We start from the raw sequence: 25,194 nt of genomic DNA, 5'->3' as shown, positions 1-25,194 counted from the left end.
TTTTTTTATTGTTTAAAAAATTAATCTAGCTCTGGCTTAAAAATATTCAATTACCCAGCCTCCAAAGCTCTCCAGGGAAGAGAATTCCAGACGACCGACCTTCAGAGAAATACATTCTTCTCATCTCAGTTTAAAATGGCAGACTCCTTATTTTTAAACTGACCCCACAGGTTCTAGCCTTTCCTATAAGGGCAAACACCTTTTCAGAATCCTGCCAAGTTCCCTCAGGATCATCTCTCATTCTTTTAAACTCCAATTGATACGGGCACAACCTCGCCAACGTTTCCTCAAGTTAACTCCTTCATTCAAGGAATCAGTCAAGTAACGTTCTATGGACTGCTTGTTACAATTATATCCCTTCTTAAGTAAGGAAACGAAAACTGCTCACAGTACTCCGGACATGGTTTCATCAATCCTCTCTATAACTGGAGAGACTTATATATTCCATTCCCCTTGCAACAAACAACATTCCATTTACCTTCCTAATCATTTGCTGTAACTGCAAACTAAGATTGTGCGATTCATACAACAGCTCACCCAGATCTTTCAGTCCCAGAGTTGTGCAATCTCTCAATTTAAATATCAGGCTGCTTATCTATTCTTTCTGACAAAGTGAACACATTCAGATTTCACATTATACTCCATCTGACAAATGTTTGCCCACTCACTTAATCTATCTAAATCACTTTTCAATCTCATGTCCTTTTCACAACTTACTCTCCTATCTTTGTGTCATCAGAAAATGCAGCAACCATACATTCGGCCCCTTCATCCAAATCATTGATATAGATTGTGAACAGCTATGGCCTCAGTACTGATTCCTGTGGAACTCTACATGTTATAGCTTGCCAACCTGAAAAATGACCTATTTTTCCCTACTCTGCTTCCTGTTAACTTGCCCTCTAGCCATGTTAACAGGTTGCCCCCTAAACTGTGAGCTCTTATTGGGTTATAATGTTTGATGTAGCACCATAATCGCATGCCTTTTGGAAATCTAAGTACACCACATCCACACGTTCACCTTGCTCATTTGCAAAGAACTCCAAGAATCCCAATTTCCCTTTCACAAAATCATGCTGACTCCGCCTGATTGCATAAAGATTTTCCAAGTGCCCTGCTATAACCTCCTGAAAATTGATGATAGATGTTAGGCCAATGGCTCGTAGTTTCCAGCTTTCTCCTTTATTGAATTATTATATTGAAGATTATTAAATCACCAATTTCCAATATGGAACTTAATTTTGGAAAATTACAACTAATTCATCTACTATCGCCGCAGCCACCTTTTTAAAAGACTCTATAATGCAGGCCATCAGGTCCTGGGGACTCGTCAGCGTTATTTTTTTAATGTATAAATTTAGGAGTACCCAATTCTTTTTCCCCCCCAATTAAGGGGCAATTTTAGCTTCACCAATCCACCTACCTGTACATTGTTTTGGGTTGTGGGGGTGACACCCACGCAGACACGGGAAAAATGTGCAAACTCCACACGGACAGTGACTTGGGGCTGGGATCGAACCTGGGTCCTCGGAGCCATGAAGGAGCTGTGCTAACCACTGCGCTGCAGTGCTGTCCATCATCCTTTATTTCTAATAGTTATTTTTGCACCCTTTTTCCCTGGTGATTTTAACTGTTTTCAGTTGCATCTTCCTTTTCAATTCTTGGTTTTAGAATATTTCTGGGATGTTAAATCATAGGAGGCCATTTTGAACTCACATGGGATCGGCAGCACTGGGGGAAAAGTCCCACAAGAGTCGGTAAATGTGATTCTTGCCGGGGAGATCATGTTTCCATGTCACAAGATTCACGTCAGTGATGAATTACATTTTAATACATGTGCATCGATTTACATATTATTTTTGTTTTATAAATTTAGCGTACCCAATTATTTTTTTCCAATTAAGGGACAATTTAGCATGGCCAATTCACCTACCCTACCTTTTTTGGGTTGTGGGGTGAGACCCACAGAAACAGGGAGAATGTGCAAACTCCACACGGTCAGTGACCCGGGGCCGGGATCGAACATGGGTCCTCAGCGCCATGAGGCAGTAGTGCTAACCACATCACCACCGTGCTGCCCTGATTCACATATTAGTAGCCCCCTGCCACATGATTCCCCCTCACTAAATATTCATACCTCACCTACATGACATCATAGCTAACAGGTTTGGCAAGGCATGAGGCAGTCAAAGAGATCCCTGAGGGGGTGCATAGGTAGGTGTGGTATATATTTGGAGTGATTGGGGGAGGGGGGGGGGGTGGAACATGCCTGTGCATTGTCAGGCGCAGGTTGACACTGTCAGGTTGAGTGTCAACCTGTGACAGGGGCAGGCCCTAGTGAGAGCTCCATTGGAAGGGGCGGGGGGCCGTTAGGCTTCACCGCTGACCGGGATGCCCTTTAAAGCTGGTGTCCTGATCTCTTTTGAAGTTTGTTCACAACTCCATGACGTCCCACCCAACCAGAGTGACGGCGTACACCATGGCCACTCATTTTCTTTTAAAGAGGTTCAGGATTTGGTGAGAAAACTGGTCTGCAACTGGAGAGTTACACACCAGTTTTCTGTCTGTGTCGGACACTTTAAAAAAAAGAATTTGGCAAATAAATATAAATTATAGTACCCAATTATTTTTTTTTCCATTTAAGGGGCAATTTAATGTGGCCAATCCGCCTAACTACACATCTTCAGGCTGTGGGGTGAAACCCATGCATACATGGGGAGAATGTGCAAACTCCAGACAGACAGTGATACGGGGCCGGGATTGAGCCCGGGACCTCAGCGCCGTAGGCAGCAGTGCTAACCACTGTGCCACCCACTTTGCCAAATTCTAGTAAGATTCCGCCCATTGAAACATGGAAATTTCTCCTCATCTCAGTCCTAAATGGTTTAATCCGCATCCTTCGACTGTGACCCCTGGTTCTGAACGTCTCCACCATAGTGAACATCCATCCATCCTGCATCTACCCAGTCTAGTCCTGTTAGAACTTTATTGGTTTCTATTAGATTCCCCCTCATTCTTCTAAACTCCAGCAAATATAATCCTAACCCACTCAATCTCTCCTCATACATCAATCCCATGTCCCAGGCATCAGTCTGGTGAACCCTCGCTGCGCTCCCCCTGTAGCAAGAACATCCTTCCTCAAATAAGGAGACCAAAACTGCACACAATACACCACAGGTGTGTCTCACCAAAGCCCTGTATAATTGTAGCAAGGCATCCCTGCTCATGTACTCAAATCCTCTCGCTATGAAAGCCAACATACCATTTGCATTCTTTACTGCCTGCTGCACCTGCATGCTTACGTTCAGCGACTAATGTGCGAAGATACCCAGGTCTCATTACAGATTCCCCTCTCTCAATCTATAGCCATTCAAATAATAATTGCCTTCCTGTACTTGCTATCAAAGTAAATAACCTCACATTTATCCAAATTATACTGCAACTGCCATCTCAGTCAACTTGTCCAACTCACGGGACGGCAGAATGATTAGAACTGTTGCCTCACGGTCCTGAGGACCCTTGTTCGATCCCGGCTCCGGGTCACTGTCCGTGTGGAGTTTGCACATTCTCCGTGTCTGCGTGGCTTTCACCCCACAACCCAAAGATGTGCAGAGTAGGTGAATTGGTCACTTTAAAATTGCCCCTCAGACCATAAGATCATAAGACATAAGAAAATAGGAAAAAATGCATTGGGTACTCTAAACTTATCAAAATAAAATGTCCAAATCACACTGAAGCATCTCTGCATTCTCCTCACAGCTCACCCTCCCACCGAGCTTTGTGTCATCTGCAAATTTAGAGGTATTACATTTAGTTCCCTCCCCTAAATCATTAATATATATATATATATATATATATTGTGAATTCACTGTTACCTGCAGTACCCCACTAGTCACTGCCTGCCATTTGGAAAAAGACCCGTATATTCCTACTCTGTTTCCTGTCTGCCAACCAGTTTTCTTTCCATCTCAATACGTTACCTCCAATCCCATGAGCTTTAATTTTACATTCTAATCTCTTATATGGACAACAAGAACAAATAACTTTGTCGAAAGCCTTCTGAAAGTCTAAATAAACCACATTCACTACCTCCTTGTCAAATCTACTAGTTATGTCCTCAAAGAATTCTAGTAGATTTGTCAAGCATGATTTCCCTTTTGTAAATCCATGCTGGCTCTGTCCAATCCTTCCACTGTTTCCCAAGTGCTCTGCTATTAAATCTTTTATAATGGACTCGAACATTTTCCCCCCAACGATGTCAGAATTCCGTGCATTCTCTCTACCTTCCTTTTTAAATAGTAGGGTTACATTAGCTACCATCCAATCTATATGAACTGTTCCAGAGTCATAGAGTCTTGGAAGATGATCACCAATGCATCCACGATTTTTCGGACCACTTCCTTATGTACTTAGGGATGTGAATTTTCAGGCCCAACATTTCTGGTACATTATTTGTGTTATCCTTTGTGAAGTCAGAACCAAAATATTTATTTAGTTGGTCAGTCATTTCTTGATCACCATTATAAATTTTGGTTTCTGACAGTAAGGGACCTACATTTGACTTCACCAATCTTCTTCTCTTCACATACCTATAGAAGCTTTTAAAGTCAGTATTTTCTCTGCAAGCTTATTCTCGCACTCTATTTTTCCCTTCTTAATCAATCCCTTTGTCCTCCTTTGCTGAATTCTGAACTACTCACAATCCTCAGGTCTGCTGTATTTTCTGGTTAATTTGTATGCCTCTTCCTTGGATCTTACATAATCTCTAATTTCCTTTGTAAACCAGGATTTGGTCACCTTTCTGGTTTTATTTTTGTGCCAGACAGGAAGGAACAATTATTGTAGTTCATCAATGCGCTCAGTGAATATTTGCCATTCCCTATCCACCGTCATCCCTTTAAGTAACGTTCCCCAATCCATCATAACAAATTCACGTCTCAAACTATCGTAGTCTCCTTTAGTTAGATTCTAGTCTCAGAATCACTCTCCATCTTGATGAAGAATTCTATCATATTATGGTCACTCATCCTCAATGGGCCTTGCACGACTAGATTGCCAATTATTCCTTTCTTATTACACTATACCAAGTCCAGGATGGTCCGTTCTCTCTTGGATCATCAACATATTGGTCCAGAAAATCATCCTGTAAACACACCAGCAATTCCTCCTCTACATTATTGTGACTAATTAGATTTGCCCAATCTGTATGCAGATTAAAGTTACCCATAATTACACGTTCCTTTATCTCATGCATATCTAATTTCCTGTTTAATGCCATTCCCAACATCATCACTGTAGTTTGGAGGTCTATTTACAAACCCCACTAACCTATTTTGCCCCTTTGTGTTTCTCAACTCCATCCATACAAATTCCACATCTTTGGAACTAATATCTTTCCGCACTATTGTGCTAATTTGCTCTTTAACCAGTAATGCAACCTCACCGCATTTTCTTTTTGGTCTGTCCTTCCTAAATACCGAATACCCCGGAGGTTCAATTCCTATCCCTGATCACCATCTTTAATCCTGACTATATCATACCTGTTTACATCTATTTGCAGGATTAATTCATCCACTTTATTGCAAATGCTCTGTACATAACGGCACAAAAGCCCCCACAAATTCCTTGCCCCGTTCCCATTATTTTTCACTGTGGCTCTGTTTGATTCTGGCCCTTGATTTCTCTGCCTTTCAGTTTTCTTATTTCCCCTTTGTCTTTTGTTCTTGGTCCTGGTTTCCTTCTGACTCCTTGCAGAGTTTCCCATCCCCCTGCCATGAGTTTAAACCCTTCTCAAACATGTTAGTAAATGCTCCCCCTTGGATATTAGCCTAGGTCCTACCCAGGAGTAACTTGTCCAGTTTGTACCACTTCCCCCAGAATCAGTCTCAATGTCACAGGAATCGGAAACCCTCCCCCTCTCACCATCTCTTCAGCCGTGTATTCATCATATAATATCCAGCTATTACTGCTCGGACCAGCACGTGGCACTGGTAGTAATCTGAGATCACTACCTTTGAGGTCCTAATTTTCAACTTACTTCCTAACTCCCTATATTTGGCTTTTAGGACCTAATCCCTTTTTACCTATGTCGTTGGTACAAATGTGTACCACGACCAATGGCTGTTCATCCTCCCCTTCCAGAATGCCTTGTAGCCACTCTAGGAAATCCTTGAGTCTAGCACCTGGGAGGCAACATATCATCCTGGAGTCTTGTTTGAAGCCTCAGAAAAGCCAATCTATTCTCCTTAAAATTGAATCCCCTATAACTATTGCATTCCCACACTTATTACTCCGAGCCTGTGCAGCAGAGTCAACAGTGGTGCAACAAATTTGCCTGTTGCTGCTTTCCCGAGAGGCCATTCCCCCAACAGTATCCGAAGTGGTGTAACTGTTTTGCAGGGGAATGGCCACAGCAGATCCTGCACTGCCTGCCTCACCCTCTTGCTCTGCCTGGACACCCATTCCCTTTCGTACCTGGGAGTCTTCGCTTGTGGTGTGACCACCTCGCTATACGTGCTATCCATGATACTCTCTGCCTTACGGATGCTCCACAGAGTCCCTAGCCACCGCTCCAACTCCACAATCTGGGCCTCCAGGAGCTGCAGCTGGAGACACTTGCTGCACACATGTTGGGCCTGGACACTGGAAATGTTCCCGGCTTCCCACATCGAACAGGGCATTGAATACCAAGTGTGATGTTATGTGTGTGTCTTCTCCGGGCAGCACGGCGGCAAAGTGTTTAGCATTGCTGCCTCACGGCGTTGAGGTCTCAGGTTCGATCCTGGCTCTGGGTCACTGTCCGTGTGGAGTTTGCACATTCTCCCGGTGTTTGCGTGGGTTTCGCCCCCACAACCCAAAGATGTGCAGGGTAGGTGGATTGGCCACACTAAATTGCCCTTAATTGGAAAAAATGAATTGGGTACTCTAAATTTATATATATATTTTTTAATTTTTAATTTTTTTTAAAATTGTGTCTTCTCAAGTGAAGACAACCAAAATATCTGCTCAATGTGTTATGATGATGGGGGGGGGGGGGAATGGAATTGTACACAGAAATATTGGACTTTACAAAGACCAGATTTTATAAGTACATGCGCTGAAGATGGCTGAGAATACACCACTAGCCACTGACAGGAATGGATACATGGCCTTTCTCTAAGGAACGGAACCCCTCCTTGTGGTTCCAGGTAAGGTAATTCTAAAAGAATCCAAACACTGATTACTATTTCTGATAAAGACACAGGAACATAATGGCTATCCCATCCAAAGACCCTGGGTACCTCCTGGGTATAATTGCCGAGACCGACTAGTGACAGTTCACATATACAAGTTAAAAGCTAGCCAGCTGATAGAAATGCCCACGGCCTGAGGGAAAAGTAGTTGGGCGTTTGCCACGTTGACTGATACAATAACAGAAGCAGGGCCCCTGCAAAGATAGCCAGCTTCTGCAGGATCATCCAAAGCACTCGCTCTTACATCAATCAGCCAGCAGAAGGATTGCAGCTGGGAAATGAATGGAAATCTCTCCCAAAATACCAAACACCTGAACTGAAGAATCAACTATTCACCAGCAGAGGTCAGTTACTGGAATCCAGCTGCAACACTCATCACCTATTCCTCGCAACTGGGGAGCTGTTCGGCATAATTTTTTTACTTACTTACTATTGGACACAATTCTGTATAAATGCAGATGATTGTTTACATGATTTGTTCGATCTTATTAGTTAATAAACTATAAACTTACCCCATCCTAACTCAAGAAAGCCTGGTAAATTGGCTCCTTTTTAAGCACAACTCTTTGGGCTGGAAAAGGTATCCAAGAGAAAGGGAACTTGGTTAGATTAAACCTTTATTATTACCAGCAGAGGGTGGGTTGAATACTGACACAAAGCCAGTCATTCCTCCTCACTCAGGTTTGTACAATTTTGGAGTATCCCATCGGATGGTGACAAATCAAGGGGTCTTGCCCAGATCAACAACTTTTGGAGAACCTAACCTGGGGCTGGTATTAACAAAGGCTTCTGCATTTCATTATTTCCTATTTTAATTCCCCAGACTCTCTCTGGATGACCAACACTCACTTTAGCTACTCTTTTCCTTTTTAAATACTTGGCTTACGATCTGTATGTTTCCAGCTAGCTTCTTCTCATACTCTAATTTCTCCTTCATTTTTTAATAATCCTGCAGCTTCTTGCACCATATTCTGCTAAAGTTTAGCAGTTTCAGTGTAACACATTCACACATAAAATGTCGTTCAACTCTGCAAGGTCATTATTTCTTCCAATTTCTAACTAGTTCATCAGAATGTTTCTCCTGGATTTTACCAACTTTTACCAAACTTATAAAAGCTTGACATGCAAAGTGAAATACTGCAGATAGAGGAAATTTGAAACAAAAACTAAAAATGCAGGAGAAACTCAGATCCGGCATCATCGGTGGAGGGAAACAGAGTTTCATGTTTCAAATCAAGAATGAGTTTTCATCAAAGCGTTAGCAAGGGTTGGCATGTTAGCCATCCTAGCAAATAGCAAAAATTACCAGACAAGGTATAAAGAAAAAGCAACTGTGGAGTTTTGCAGTTTCCATGTTCCTGGCCCTCCACAGAAATATTTGGTGACAATATTTAATTGAAACTATTTTTCCACGTATTAGATCTAAACAGCGGCACAAACATAACTTACCTCAGTCAGAGGACAACAGCCCCAGGCTCCTGAGCGACGCCGACAGCAGGTACTGCCTGTAGGGCAGCTCTTGGTGTCATCACACTTGGTGTTTAATGCCCTGCTCTTCCCCAGAGGTTTCATGTTAGTTGCTTCATTGGTAGCCCTGGGGAAAGATAATGGTTTCTGCGTGCAGCCCTTATGCTTAACATCACACGTGTAGCCATTGGGACAGCAGTGATCGGCGCCTTCACAGCAAACCGCCTGATAGGAGAAGAAATGCAAAAGTTTATCTAGGCACGTTTCATCCACCATAATCAAAATTGTTCAGTGAATGTATAGCTTTAGACTGTTCTATCAACTAGGAAAGGGTTCTCTGTGCAACATGCCCCACCCTCTTTAACACACTGTAAGGGTGCACCTCATAAGAATGTGTTCAGAAAAGAAATTTCAAATTGTAATCAGATACAGAGAGGCAGTGGTGAAGTGGTATTGGGCGAGATTCTTTGGCCTCCTTGTGGCGTGTTCCTCAGCTGTTCCACCACTGTCAATGAGATTTCCCATTGAATCCACTCTACGCCGCTGGGAAACCCGCAGGGGTGAGGGCGCTGTCGGCAGGAATATGGTCGGCATGATGATGCAGTGGTTGGCATTGCTGCCTCACAGCGCTGAGGACCTGGCTTCTATCCTGGCCCTGGGTCACTGTTTGTGTGGAGTTTGCGCATTCTCTCCATATCTGCTTGGGTCTCACCCCCACAATCCAAAAGATGTACAGGGTAGGTGGATTGGCCACACTAAATTGCCCCTTAATTGGAAAAATAAATAATTGGATACTCTAAATTTATGGGAAAAAATGAATAGCAGGAATATCTCGCCCATTGTCACAAGACTAATAATTCAGATACCCAATGTAATTTCTGGGGACCCTGGTTCATATCCCACCGCAGCAGATGGTGCAATCTGAATTCAATAAAAATCTGGAATTTAAAGTCTAAATATTCACCATAAATCCATTGTCAATTATAATGAAGACCCATCTGATTCATTAATGTCTTCCAGTGGAACGAGATCTACTATCCTTACGTGATTCCGGGTCCACAGCAATATGGTTGACTCTTAAATCATACAATCATAGAATTTACAGTGCAGAAGGAGGCCATTCCGCCCACTCTTGAAAGAGCACCTTACTTAAGCCCACGGCTGCACCCTATCCCTCTAACCCCACCTAACCTTTTTCGACACGAAGGGCAATTTATCATGGCCAATCCACCTAACCTGCACATCTTTGGACTGTGGGAGGAAACCGGAGCACCCAGAGGAAACCCATGCAGACACGGAGAGAATGTGCAGATTCCGCACAGACAGTGACCCAAGCCAAGAATCGAACCTGGAACCCTGGAGCTGTGAAGAAATCGTGCTAACCACTGTGCTACCATGCCGCCTAAAAGGCAATAAATGCTGGACCACCATGTGCTATTAGGGAGGGAGTTCCAGGATTTTGACCCCCAACAGTAAAGCAACGGCGATATATTCCTAAGTTAGAATGTTGAGTGGTGTTTCCATGTATCTGCTGCCCAAGGAACTTTGGTGAGTTCCTGCAGTGCATCTTATGGATGGTACACAATGCTGTTACAGTGCGTCAGTGGTAGAGGAAGTGAATGTTTGTGGAAGAGGTACCAATCAATTGGGCTGTTTTGTCCTGGATGCTGTCGAGCTTCTTAAGTTTTATTGGAGCTGCACTCATCCAGGCAAGTGATGACTTATGGCTTGTAGGTGCTGGGCAGGCTTTGGGGAGTCAGGTGGCGAGTTACTCGCCACAGGGCGGCACAGTAGTTTGCAATGCTGCCTTACAGTTCCAGAGATCCGGGTTCGATTCTGACCTTGGGTGACTGTGTGGAGTTTGCACATTCCAACCATGTCTGAGTGGATATCCTCCGGGTGCTCCGTTTTCCTCCCACGGTCCAAAGGTGTGATTACGTGAACTGGCCACGCTAAATTTACTTTTATTGTGTAAAAACGGTTAGGTGGAGTTACAGGCATAGGGCTGGGATTGGGCCTACTTAGGGTGCTGTATCGGAGCAGAGGCTGGTGCAAGCTTGATGTGCCGAATGGCCTACTTCTGCACAGTTGGGATTCTTTGATTCTATTCTATGGGGATTCCTGGCCTCTGACCTGCTTTGAGACTCATAGAATCCCTACACTGCCGAAGGAGGCCATTCTGCCCATCAAGTCTGCACCGGCCCATGGAAAGAGCATCCCACTTAAGCCCATGCCACCACCCTATCCCCGTAACCCTACATAACCTTTTGGCCATTAAGGGGCAATTTAACATGGCCAATCCACCTAACCTGCACATCTCTGGACTGTAGGAGAAAACCAGAGCACCTGGAGGAAACCCACGTAGACACAGGGAGAAAGAGCAAACTCCACACATGTAGCCACAACGTTTATATGGATACCCTAGGTCAGTTTGTGGTCAATGGTAACCCCCCAGGATGTTGATAGTCGGGGGTTCAGTGATAGTAATGCTGTTGAGTGCCACTGATGGTTTCATTCTCTGATTGGAGATTGTCATTGCCTGGCACTTGTGTGGTGGAAAAGCTACTTGCCACTTGTCAGCCCAAGATGGATATTGCCCAGGCCGTGCTCTAGCTGGACATGGACTGCTTCAGTGTCTGAGGAGTCACAAATCCTGCTGAACATTGTGCAATCATCAGCGTGAAATCATCAGCATACATCCCCACATCAAACTAAACTCCTGAAAGTCTATGCCCCTTTCACCTCAGGGTGAAATCTGGATGTCTCAGACTCTCTACCCACTTGGCTAGAATGGTGTTATGCGAAATGAGCTTGTGAATCATTCGGTTTGTAGTTGATATTAGCATCATAAAAATGCACCCAATTTGGCAATTTTATTTAGGCAAGCCAGAGAATGGCAGATGAAGGAATAGGCAACAGAAAAGAGAAACTGGCATAGGAGGGTTTGATTCTTTGATCTTGTTTCTACTGATGTGGAGATGCCGGCGTTGGACTGGGGTGAGCACAGTACGAAGTCTTACAACACCAGGTTAAAGTCCAACAGGTTTGTTTCGATGTCACTAGCTTTCGGAGCGCTGCTCCTTCCTCAGGTGAATGAAGAGGTCTGTTCCAGAAACACATATATAGACAAATTCAAAGATGCCAAACAATGCTAGGAATGCGAGCATTAGCAGGTGATTAAATCTTTACAGATCCAGAGATGGGGTAACCCCAGGTTAAAGAGGTGTGAATTGTCTCAAGCCAGGACAGTTGGTAGGATTTCGCAGGCCAGATGGTGGGGGATGAATGTAATGTGACATGAATCCCAGGTCCCGGTTGAGGCCGCACTCATGTGTGCGGAACTTGGCTATAAGTTTCTGCTCGGCGATTCTGCGTTGTCGCGGGTCCTGAAGGCCGCCTTGGAGAACGCTTACCCGGAGATCAGAGGCTGAATGCCCTTGACTGTTGAAGTGTTCCCCGACTGGAAGGGAACATTCCTGCCTGGTGATTGTTGCGCGATGTCCGTTCATTCGTTGTTGCAGCGTCTGCATGGTCTCGCCAATGTACCACGCTTCGGGACATCCTTTCCTGCAGCGTATGAGGTAGACAACGTTGGCCGAGTCGCACGAGTATGTACCGCGTACCTGGTGGGTGGTGTTCTCACGTGTAATAGTGGTATCCATGTCGATGATCTGGCACGTCTTGCAGAGATTACCATGACAGGGTTGTGTGGTGTCGTGGTCACTGTTCTGAAGACTGGGTAGTTTGCTGCAAACAATGGTTCGTTTGAGGTTGCGCGGTTGTTTGAAGGCAAGTAGTGGGGGTGTGGGGATGACCTTGGCAAGATGTTCATCGTCATCAATGACGTGTTGAAGGCTGTGAAGAAGATGACGTAGTTTCTCCGCTCCGGGGAAGTACTGGACGACGAAGGGTATTCTGTCGGTTGTGTCCCATGTTTGTCTTCTGAGGAGGTCGGTCCGGTTTTTCGCTGTGGCGCGTTGGAACTGTCGATCGAGTACCACTATTACACGTGAGAACACCACCCACCAGGTACGCGGTACATACTCGTGCGACTCGGCCAACGTTGTCTACCTCATACGCTGCAGGAAAGGATGTCCCGAAGCGTGGTACATTGGCGCGACCATGCAGACGCTGCGACAACGAATGAACGGACATCGCGCAACAATCACCAGGCAGGAATGTTCCCTTCCAGTCGGGGAACACTTCAGCAGTCAAGGGCATTCAGCCTCTGATCTCCGGGTAAGCGTTCTCCAAGGCGGCCTTCAGGACCCGCGACAACGCAGAATCGCCGAGCAGAAACTTATAGCCAAGTTCCGCACACGAGTGCGGCCTCAACCGGGACCTGGGATTCATGTCACATTACATTCATCCCCCACCATCTGGCCTGCGAAATCCTACCAACTGTCCTGGCTTGAGACAATTCACACCTCTTTAACCTGGGGTTACCCCATCTCTGGATCTGTAAAGATTTAATCACCTGCTAATGCTCGCATTCCTAGCATTGTTTGGCATCTTTGAATTTGTCTATATATGTGTTTCTGGAACAGACCTCTGCATTCACCTGAGGAAGGAGCAGCGCTCCGAAAGCTAGTGACATCGAAACAAACCTGTTGGACTTTAACCTGGTGTTGTAAGACTTCGTACTTATTTCTACTGAACAGTTGAGGCAGAGGAGAGAGCACTTTACATGTATAAAAATTATATTACAATAACTACCAACATTTAAATAGTGTGTTTCACATAATGAAACACGACAAGGCACACACGAAGGGAGTGAGACTTATGGAGCATGAATTAGCAGCAAAATAGGCAAGGCAATGGTTTTGGGAACTAAATTTGGAAAATAGGCAGAACCGAGGTAACAGGCCTTCCAAAACTTCAGGCCCGGGGTAAGGAAATACAATTTCGGAGTTGTAATGGCTGCTGGAAATTCTTGGAAGATATTAAAAGGGTCTGGGGAAAAACAACACATATGAAAGACCAATTGAAAGTACTGCGCGAACATACCCAGACAAAAGAAATACAAGCTTGTATTGTCTAGTCAAGGTCAGGATTACAGCTTGCTGTTTGGCAGTGATCCAATTCTTCAAACATGTTACAAGTGAAATGTTAAGATTTCTTTCAAATTTGGTTAAGTAACTAAATTGAAATCGGTTTAAAGGAAAAAAAATAAAGGATATAGAAAAATAAATTAGAGCACAGGAGGTAACTATTTGGCAGGCAATTGATTTGATTTTTAAATTGCCCAGAAACTTGTGTCTAAATTACTCAATATAAGGTGTTGATTTATAGGAACTCAATGATGGCAGTTAAAAGCAGAAACGTTAAGCACGCTCTAGAGGAATTTGGAACAAATAGGAGAATTTATTGTGCTATCACATCATCTCCATTTGAGAACAGAGGTCATAATGAGTTTGGGTGAAAATGTCTTTGAGATCTGAATTTTCCTATGTCTCTTTAAAAATCTGTAGCAGCGAGAGAAGGCTGATGCTTAACTGTTTGAACTCTACGAGCAAATTAATATGTGGGTGTTCGTAGAATCATGTTATCGTTAAGGTTTATCTTTATGGAAATTAACCATGTCTGGAGCTTTTAATTCCAGACATTCGTGGCATGTTACAATAGAAACAAAAGGACATTGAGGTAACTAATTTGTTGTTTTAAAGCATTTGATATGTTTCACTGCTTGTGTGTGAATGATATTAGTGTGTATCTGTTTCAAGTGTCGGTGTTTTCTGTTGAAATTGTAATCTTTGAGCAAACAGCTAACAAAATCTGGAATCATGTTTTTCTGGCCAGAGAATTCCAAGATATGTGATCAAAATATGGAAATTTTAATCTGGATACAAATTCACACATGTAAGAGTGAGATCATTTTAATTTAATAGGATTTATTGGAATTTGGGATATCCAAAATGATTATAGCCAATCCTGTGTTGAATTGATCTCGTGTTAAAACTTGTCAGGTTCAAAAAAGAATCATTCCCAACGCAACTGACACAAGAAAGACAGAAAAAATTCTGAGATCAGAATGTAAAGTAATGATTACTAAAGAAAAGGGGTCCCTGATCATGTATTCTCCTTATATCGAAACAAAGAGGTGGTGACGTAATAATGTACAGTTGAAAACTTTTACTCCTCCCCTTTTCCAAACGAGCAGAGAATCAACCCTTTCCTGTGAACAGCTGAAGATGTATTTGTATTTTTACAGAAATTGGGAATAACAAACTTTAAGTTTAGATTAATTAACCCATTTTGCCCCAAGTAGAATGGATCTTTTGTGTTTTACTTTACAGGTAATTGCAAGTGGAACAAGATTTGCAGTTAGCTGGTGTCCATGGACATAAGGACAAAGCATCTTTTGAAAAAGAGACTCTACAACTTAAGACAAAGAAGAAATGAACTGGACATTAATTAAAATCTGAAAGCCAACAACACTGTTGTTTGAATTTGGGACAATTCTGGGATGTAGAAAGGCATTGTCATATAGTAAGTTATGTTTAAAAAAAAAAGATGTAATTTAAGACAAAGAGCAAGCAATCAAATGTTATTGCCTGGAATCAAATGGAAATATTTGATTTTTGTTTTAAATATGAAGATATTTTATTGGACTGCAAGAGTTCTCCAGGGCTCATGGCTGGGATAGGATTAAGTAATTGAGGATAGACAGCCGAGGCAGGAAATGAAAACAGGAAATGGGAATTGAAATATATCATCAATGGAATATATGTGTGTGGTAAACCACTGTTGCACCTCTATTAGGTGATGTATGGTCGGACCTGTACTACAGTACATTAAGAAGTCTTACAACACCAGTTAAAGTCCAACAGGTTTGTTTCAATATCACTAGCTTTCGGAGCGTTGCTCCTTTCTCAGGTGAATGAAGAGGTGTGTTCCAGAAACATATATATAGACAGATTTAAAGATGCAAGACAATGCTTGGAATGCGAGCATTAGCAGGTGATGAAATCTTTACAGATCCAGAGATGGGGTAACCCCAGGTTTAAGAGGTGTGAATTATGTCAAGCCAGGACAGTTGGTAGGATTTCGCAGGCCAGATGGTGGGGGATGAATGTAATGCGACATGAATCCCAGGTCCCGGTGCTCACCCCAGTCCAACGCCGGCATCTCCACATTACAGGTACATTGGTAGTCCCTGCCTGCCGGCTCCGCCCAGTAGGCAGAGTATAAATATGTGTCCTCCGCGCAGCAGCCATTTTGCCAGCTGCTGTGGGAAGCCACACATCTTAGAGCAATAAAGCCTCAGTTGTATCCAACTCAAGTCTTTGTGCAATTGATCGTGCATCAGTTTATTGCTCTAAGATTATCAAAAGGTGGACCTCCGTATCAAACCGGATCGCCTGCAGCTGGATCCGCATTCAAGCGACGCCAAAAAGGACTTTCAACACTGGCTAGCTTGTTTCGAGGCGTACATCAACTCGGCGCCCAGCCCTGTCTCGGAGGCTCAGAAGATACAGATCCTGTACTCAAGGTTGAGCTCCAGCGTCTTTCTGCTAATCCAGGACGCGCCGAACTACGCCAAAGTCATGACGCTTCTCAAAGAGAATTACGCTCAGAAGGCGAACACTCTCTTCGCCAGGCACGTACTCGCCACTCAATCTCAACGCCCTGGTGAGTCCATAGAAGACTTCTGGCGGGCCCTAATCCCACTCGTCCGGGTCTGTGATTGTCAGGCCGTTACGGCCACTGAACATTCAAACCTCCTTATGCGGGACGCGTTTGTTACGGGGATTGGGTCGGACCTCATACGCCAGCGACTGTTAGAAGGGGCCAAGCTCGACCTAGCAGAGACAAAGAAACTAGCACTCTCCCTGGCGGTCGCCTTGCACAACGTTCAGGCCTACACCCCCAGCCGGGCGGCCCACTCCTCCTACGCATCGTGGACCCCACAGACGACCGCCCCAGCGGGCGCCTTACCCAGCCAATATGTCTGTGCCATGCGCCAGCCAGCCAACCCCGGGGGTCCCCGATGTTACTTTTGCGGCCAGCAGAAACACCCCCGCCAACGCTGCCCGGCCCGCTCTGCCCTTTGTAAGGCTTACAGGAAAAAGGGGCACTTCGCCGCGGTGTGTCAGGCCCGTGCAGTCGCCGCTATCGCCCCCACCCCTCTCGTTTACAGACAATGGGCGTCGCCATCTTCACCTCCTCAGACCACGCGCGGCCAGTGGGCGTCGCCATCTTCACCCCCTCAGACCACGCGCGGCCAGTGGGCGCCGCCATCTTCTCCCCCTCAGACCAAGCCAGTGGGCGCCGCCATCATCCCCGCCGAGCAACACATGCGGCCCATGGGCGCCGCCACCTTGTTCAACCCCGGCCACGCGGGCCCATGGGTGCTGCCATTTTGTCCTCAAGATCTTCAGGCACCGCCACCTTGTCTCCCCCACGGCACATGGGAACCGCCAGCGTTCCAGGACCTGTGTACCCCGGGCTCCCCATCATCCGACACCAGTGACCAACGACCAGTTTCGTCCGCACAACCTGGCCACCGCATCGACCAGCATTAAAATCAACTGTCACGTGACCTCTTGCCTGCTGGACTCAGGGAGCACTGGAAGCTTCATCCACCCGGATACGGTAAGGCGCTGCTCCCTCACGGTACACCCCGCCAACCAAAGAATCTCCCTGGCCTCCGGATCCCATTCTGTGGCGATCCGGGGGTGCTGTACGGTCACACACTCAGTCCAGGGCGTAGAATTCAGCGGCTTCCACCTCTACGTCCTCCCTAACCTCTGCACTGCCCTACTACTCGGCCTGGACTTCCAGTGAAACCTCCAGAGCCTAACCCTGAAATTCGGCGGGCCCCTACCACCCCTCACTGTGTGCGGCCTCGCGACCTTAAAGGTCAATCCGCCTTCTCTCTTCGCAAATCTAACCGCGGATTGCAAACCCGTTGCCACCAGGAGCGGACAGTACAGCATCCAGGACAGGACCTTCATCAGGTCCGAGGTCCAGTGGCTGCTTCGGGAAGGTATCATCGAGGCCAGCAACAGCCCCTGGAGAGCCCAAGTGGTAGTAGTTAAAACTGGGGAGAAACACTGAAGGGTCATGGACTACAGCCAGACCATCAATCGGTACACGCAGCTCGACGCGTACCCCCTCCCACGCATATCTGATATGGTCAATCAGATTGCATAGTACCGGGTCTTCTCAACGGTAGACCTCAAATCCGCCTACCACCAGCTCCCCATTCGTAAATCGGACCGTCCATACACTGTCTTCGAGGCAGACGGCTGCCTCTATCACTTCCTCAGGGTTCCCTTCGGCGTCACCAACAGGGTCTCGGTCTTCCAAAGGGTGATGGACCGAATGGTCGACCGGTACGGCTTGCGGGCCACCTTCCCGTACCTAGACAATGTCACCATCTGCGGACATGACCAACAGGACCACGATGCCAACCTTGGCAAATTTCTCCACACCGCCATTCTCCTAAACCTCACCTACAACAAGGAGAAGTGCTTGTTTAGCACGACCCGCCTAGCTATCCTCGGCTATGTGGTCCAGAACAGAGTTCTGGGGCCCGATCTCTACCGCTTGTGCCCCCTCGTGGAGCTCCCCCTCACCCACTGCCCCAAGGTCCTCAAACGCTGTCTGGGGTTCTTTTCGTACTACGCCCATTGGGTCCCAAACTATGCGGACAAGACCCGCCCACTCATACAGTCAACCCATTTTCCCCTGAAGGCCGAGGCACAACAGGCCTTGGCCAGTATCAGAGCCGATATCGCCAAGGCCGGGATGCATGCAGTAGATGAGACACTGCCCTTTCAAGTAGAGAGCGACGCATCAGACATCGCCCTAACCGCCACGCTCAATCAGGCAGGCAGACCCGTGGCATTCTTTTCCCGCACCCTTCATGCCTCAGAAATTCAGCATCCATCCGTCGAAAAAGAGGCCCAAGCTATCGTTGAAGCTGTGCGGCATTGGAGGCATTACCTGGCCGGCAGGAGATTCACTCTCCTCACTGACCAACATTCGGTAGCCTTCATGTTCAATAACACACAGCGGTGCAAGATCAAAAAGGATAAGATCTTGAGGTGGAGGATCAAGCTCTCCACCTACAATTACGAGATTTTGTATCACCCCGGCAAGCACAACGAGCCCCCAGACGCCCTATCCCGAGCTAAATGTGCCAGCGCACAAGTAGACGGACTCCGGGCCCTGCATGACAGCCTTTGTCACCCAGGAGTCACACGATTGTACCATTTTATAAAGGTCCGCAATCTGCCCTACTCTATCGAGGAAGTACGGAAAATCACCAGGGACTGCCAGGTCTGCGCAGAGTGCAAACCGCACATCTACCGGCCGGACCGTGCGCGCCTGGTGAATGCCTCCCGTCAATTTGAGCGCCTCAGCGTGGATTTCAAAGGGCTTCTCCCCTCCACTGAACGTAACACGTATTTTCTCAGTGTGGTCAATGAGTACTCCAGATTCCCCCTTCCCCATCCCATGCCCCGATATGACGACTGCCACCGTCACCAAAGCCCGCAACACAATCTTCGCTCTGTTTGGTTTCCCTGCCTACATTCACAGTGACAGGGGATCCTCATTCATGAGTGATGACCTACGTCAGTTCCTGCTCAGCAGGGGTAACGCCTCCAGCAGGACGACAAGTTACAACCCCCGGGGAAACAGACAGGTAGAGAGGGAGAACGGGACGGTATGGAGGGCCGTCCAACTGGCCCTATGGTCAAGGAATCTCCCGGCCTCCCGCTGGCAGGAGGTCCCCCCTGATGCACTACACTCCATTCGGTCACTACTGTGCACCGCCACTAACAACACAACCCATCAACGTCTTTTTGCCTTCCCCAGGAAGTGCACATCCGGGGTGTCGCTCCCGACTTGGCTCGCAGCTCCAGGACCCGTCCTGCTCCGGAGGCACATCCGAATCCACAAGGCAGACCCGTTGGTGGAGAGGGTGCAATTGCTCCATGCAAACCCCCAGTATGCCTACGTGGCCTACCCCGACGGCCGCCAGGATACTGTCTCCCTCAGGGACCTGGCACCAGCAGGTTCTCTCCCCCCACCAGCGCCACCCTCCCCTCCCCCGGCACTCCCAGCAGCAACCCCCCCAGGACTATACGTCCTCCCCCTGCCCACGCCAGAGGATGAAGAGGATTTTGGTATGCTCCCGGAGTCACCGGACATCAGACCATCATCGGCATGCCGCCACCACCACGTCGCTCCCAGCGGCACATCAAGGCCCCGGACCGGTTAAACTTCTAACTGGTCCACTAGACTTCAAAAGGCACTTTTGTTTTCTTCTCTCTAGCAAATATTGTAAATGTATAAAAAAAACACTTGTTGTATATAGTTCTCCACCACCCCCGCCGGACTCAATTTTAACAGGGGGGGGGAATGTGGTAAACCACTGTTGCACCTCTATTAGGTGATGTATGGTAGGACCTGTGCTTACAGGTACATTGGTAGTGCCTGCCTGCTGGCTCCACCCAGTAGGCGGAGTATAAATATGTGTGTCCTCCGTGCAGCAGCCATTTCGCCAGCTGCTGTGGGAGGCCACACATTTTAGAGCAATAAAGCCTCAGTTGTATCCAACTCAAAGTCTTTGTATATTGATCGTGCATCAATGGGCAGGACTGAAACTGATGTCCTGGAGGGGCTATTTGCTGGAGCAGTTGGGGAGGGTTTAAGCTAATATGCCAGGGGGAGGCAGGAACCTTTGCAAGGAGTCAGAGAAAGAGGGAGCAAGGACAAAACCAAAAGCTAGAAAAGTGAATAAGAAAAGTGATAGGTGGAGAAACCAAGGACAAAATTAAAACAGGACATTAGAGAAAAATATTGGGAGCAAGACAAACAATGTGAAAAAGACAAACTTAAAGGCTCTGTGCCTTAATGCACGGTGCATTTGCAGTAGTGAACTAATCGCGCAGATAGATAGAAATGGGTATGACATAATTAGGATTACTGAGACATGGCTACAGGGTGACCAGGGATGGGAACTGAATGTCCCAGGGTTTTCAGTATTTGGGAAGGACAGGCATAAAAGAAAAGGTGGTGGCGTGGCACTGTGGGTTAAAGAGGAAATTAACACAGTAGTGAGAAAGGATATTAGCTCTGACCATGTAGAATCTGTATGGGTAGAGTGGAGAAATACCAAGGGGCAAAAAACATTAGTGGGTGTCATATATAAATGAAAAATGAAAATCGCTTATTGTCACAAGTCGGCTTCAAACAAAGTTAATGTGAAAAGCCCCTAGTCACCACATTCCGGCGCCTGTTCGGGGAGGCTGGTACGGGAATTGAACCGTGCTGCTGGCCTGCCTTGGTCTGCTTTCAAAGCCAGTGATTTAGCCCAGTGTGCTAAACCAGCCCCCCAAACTGCAGTCGTGAGGTTGGGAATGGCATTTAACATGAAATTAGAGATGCATGGAATGAGGAAATATTAGTGATCATGGGTGATTTTAATCTTCACATAGATTGGGCAAATCAAATTAGCCACAATGCCGTAGAGGAGTAATTCCTGGAGTGTATACAGGGTGGTTTTCTTGACCAATATGTGGAGGAACCAACTAGAGAGCAGGCCATTTTAGACTGGGTACTGTGTAATGAGAAGACAATCATTGCCAATCTGGCTGTACGAGACCCCTTGAGGAAGAGCGACCATAACATGGAATTTTTTATCAAGATGGAGAGTGAAGCATGCAGACGGGTAAGGCCCCGGGTCCGGACGGGTACCCAGTGGAGTTTTATAAAATGTTCTCGGGGATACTGGGGCCAGTGTTGTTCAGGATGTTCAATGAGGCAACAAAAAGAGGGGTGCTGCCCCCGACAATGTCACAGGGAATGATTTAGCTGATTCTTAAGCAGAACAAGAACCCGGAGCTGTGTGGGTCCTACAGGCCGATCCCGCTGCTAAATGAGGATGCCAGGTTGCTGGCCAAAATCTTGTCCTCCAGGATTGAGGATTGTGTTCCGGATGTTATTGGGGAGGACCAGACGGGGTTTGTTAAGGGTAGGCAGTTGGTGGCCAATGTAACGAGGCTGTTAAATGTGATCATGATGCCCCCGGAAGGTAGGAAGGTGGAGATAGTGATCGGAATGGATGCAGAAAAGGCTTTTGATCGGGTAGAATGGGATTATCTGTGAGAGGTAATGGAACGGTTCGGATTTGGGCGGGGCGTTATTGACAGGGTCAGGTTACTGTATCAGGCTCCTGTGGCAAGTGTGCAGACGAACAGGACAACTTCAGACTATTTTAGACTGCACCGGGGGACGAGAAAGGGATGCCCCCTTTCCCCACTGTTGTTTGCGTTGGCTATGGAGCAGTTGGCAAATGCTCGGAGAGCTTCAAGGGGCTGGAGGGGACTGGTCCGGGGGGGGTTTCACTCTATGCGGATGATCTGCTTCTGTACGTTTCGGACCCAGTAGAGGGGATGGAGGAAATCATGAAGATTTTAGGGGAATTCGGCCAGTTTTCGGGGTACAAGCTAAACATGGATAAGAGTGAGATGTATGTGGTCCAGGCGAGGGGACAGAAGTGGCGACTGGGGGAGCTGCCGTTTCGGTCAGTAGGGGGTAGTTTTAGGTACTTGGGCATCCAAGTGGCGCGGGAATGGGACTGGCTGCATAAATTGAATCTGGCCCGGCTAGTGGACCAAATGAAGGACGATTTCCGGAGATGGGACGTGCTCCCGTTGTCGCTGGCTGGGAGGGTACAAACGGTGAAAACGACGTTCCTCCCGAGGTTCCTATTTGTATTTCAATGTCTCCCCATTTTTATTCCGCGGTCCTTTTTTAAGCGGGTCAACAGGGTGATCACGGGCTTCGTCTGGGCGGGCAAGACCCCGCGGGTAAGGAAGGTAATGGTCGAGCGGAGCCGGGGAGAGGGCGGGCTGGCGCTGCCAAATTTTAGCAACTATTACTGGGCGGCTAACATAGCCATGATCAGGAAATGGGTGTTGGGGGAGGGGTCGGCGAGGGTGCGTATGGAGGCGGCTTCTTGTAAGGGCACCAGTCTGGGAGCGTTGGTAACTGCGCCTCTGCTGCTCCCGCCGGTGCGGTACTCCACCAGCCCTGTGGTGGGGCAGCCCTGAGAGTTTGGGGCCAGTGGGAGCATCGGTCTGGGCCCCAATTTGTGATAACCACCGGTTTGCCCCGGGGAATATGGATGGGGGTTCCGGGTAAGGTGGAGAGCGGGGATTGAGAAGATGGGAGATATATTCATAGAGGGGAGCTTTCCGAGTAAGGGGGCGCTGGAGGAAAAGTTTGGGCTGGAGAGGTGGATAACGAATTCAGATATCTGCAGGTGCGGGACTGCCTTCGTAAACAGGTGGCAACTTTCCCGCTCCTACCGCTGAGGGGAATTCAGGATAGGGTAATTTCCAGAGGGTGGGTAGGGGAGGGGAGCGTCTCAGTCATCTATAACGAGCTTATGGGGTCGGAGGAGACGCAGACCGAGGAGCTGAAGCGTAAGTGGGAGGAGGAGTTGGGAGGTGAGATAGAGGCTGGTTTATGGGCAGACGCGTTGAGTAGAGTCAATGCGTCCGCAACATGTGCCAGGCTCAGCCTGATACAATTTAAGGTTGTGCACCAAGCTCACATGACAGTGGCCCGGACGAGCAGATTCTTTGGGGTGGCTAATGGCATGTTGGCCTTCATTGTGAGAGGTTGAGTACAGAAGCAGGGATGTGTTGCTGCAATTATACTGGACCTTGGTGAAGCCACACCTGGAGTATTATGTGCAGTTTTGGTCCCCTTCTCTGAGGAAGGATGTTCTTGCTCTCGAGGGAGTGCAGCGAAGGTTTACCAGACTGATTCCAAGAATGGCAGGACTGTCATACGAGGAGAGATTGACTAGGTTGGGATTTTTCTCGCTGGAGTTCAGAAGAATGAGGGGGGGATTTCATAGAGACTTATAAAATTTTAACGGGACTACACAGGGTAGATGCAGGGAAGATGTCACCAATGATGGGTGCGTCCAGAACCAGGGGTCATAGTCTGAGGGTTCAGGGTAAACCATTTGGGATAGATATGAGGAGACATTTCTTCGCACAAAGAGTGGTGCGCCTGTGGAATTCATTACCACAGGATGATGCTTAAAACATCGAATATATTCAAGAGGCGGCTAGATATAGCACTTGGGGAGAATGGGATCAAAGGCTATGGGGAGAAAATAGGATTAGGCTATTAGGATGATCAGCCATGATATTGATGAATGGCGGAGCAGGCACGAAGGGCCAAAAGGCTTCCTCCTGCTCCTATATTCTATGAATCTATGTATCTGGCATTAATATGAAGGAGTAAATCTAGAGGCGAGTAACTTGATAAACTTTCACTTTGTAATGCTGGTGTCCTTGTCTGTGCTTTTATTTAAGAGAACAAAGTTTGACACTCTAGCCACCACCCAAGGCATCTAGAGCACATATGGAGACAAGCAACAACTTTGGAGATCTTTTGATACGATCACAAAAGGTTCAAGAATGTGTGGTATGACAGTGGGGACACTGCGTACGTGTGCAGATGAGTTACGTGTGAAGTAACTAATAGGCAGGAAACCAGTTCACAATAGACCCTTTCAAGGGGTTGAAACTCCTTGCCATTATGCATTGAAGAGCAGGCCCCAAGAATGCACACTACTTGACAAACAGCATGGCCGGAAATGGTCAATGGGGCCAACAGAGTGAAACTGTTTTGGCAAAAAACATCCAGAAGGAGGTTGAAAAACTCAAGCCAACACGAGTCCAGCACCCTTTGGGGTTGGGCTACTGAATGGCTAGGATCCTTGGGAGCCTCAGTGGTGCAAGGTTTGGTCATATTCTTTCTAGTTACTTTTGCTATGCATGTTATGTTTCTGACAACTCAATGTATCTGTACTCTCCTTCCAGTTTACACATTAACTTGATTCCTAGCTGGAAAAGTGTTAACATGCTGACACTACTGTTTGTAACAATGGAACATCTGTCACTGCTTTGATAATTGGCTAATAAAGAATCTATGTATGATTATTGTTGTAGTTTGCAGTCTTCACCTAGTTGGGTTCAAGTCAAGGTTTTTTTTGTTTTGAAAACCAACCTGTGGAGAAGGGCAGCACCCCCAATCCCCTGAGGCTTCCTTGCAGCAAGTGTTATCTGGAGGACAGCTCACAGTGCCATTACACTGGACATTCATCGTTCTGCCTTGCACAATAGCTGGAGTATTCATCAACCAGGGGCTGGAGTTATCCTTCTGGTAGCAGTCTCCAGTATCAGGTTTGCACTTGTAGCCATGTGGACAGCAATGTATGTGGTCAGCACAGCAAACTGCCTGATGGGAACAAAGAATAAGTAATAAAGTAACTATAATCACAAATATTGCCCTGCAAAGTGTGTTTCAGGGTTACAAATTACTTTCTAAAATGTGAATCTTTATTAAGGTAGCATTTATATTTCAAATCACTCTTATGGCCGAGTTTAAATCGAACAATTCTTCCAGTGCTTACTTTTTCCTGACGCCCAAGGAAACATTTAATCAGGTTCAGCAG

General features: G+C 46.7%; 1 protein-coding gene across 4 annotated transcripts in view; it reads right to left on the bottom strand.

Moving 5' to 3' along the window:
- grnb (granulin b) overlaps positions 1-25,194 on the bottom strand; it is a 137,586-nt gene that overhangs the window by 15,132 nt on the left and 97,260 nt on the right. For all 4 annotated transcript variants that reach the window (XM_072487041.1, XM_072487043.1, XM_072487042.1 and 1 more), the window contains 2 exons: positions 24,747-24,977; positions 8,682-8,924 (listed from right to left, as the gene is read on the bottom strand). In XM_072487041.1, coding sequence (XP_072343142.1) covers positions 8,682-8,924; positions 24,747-24,977 — 474 coding nt within the window. The remainder of the gene's footprint in view (positions 1-8,681; positions 8,925-24,746; positions 24,978-25,194) is intronic.

The sequence above is a fragment of the Scyliorhinus torazame genome, chromosome 21, assembly GCF_047496885.1.
Source record: "Scyliorhinus torazame isolate Kashiwa2021f chromosome 21, sScyTor2.1, whole genome shotgun sequence".
Classification (NCBI taxonomy): domain Eukaryota; kingdom Metazoa; phylum Chordata; class Chondrichthyes; order Carcharhiniformes; family Scyliorhinidae; genus Scyliorhinus; species Scyliorhinus torazame.
This window is presented reverse-complemented; position numbering and strand designations above follow the sequence as displayed.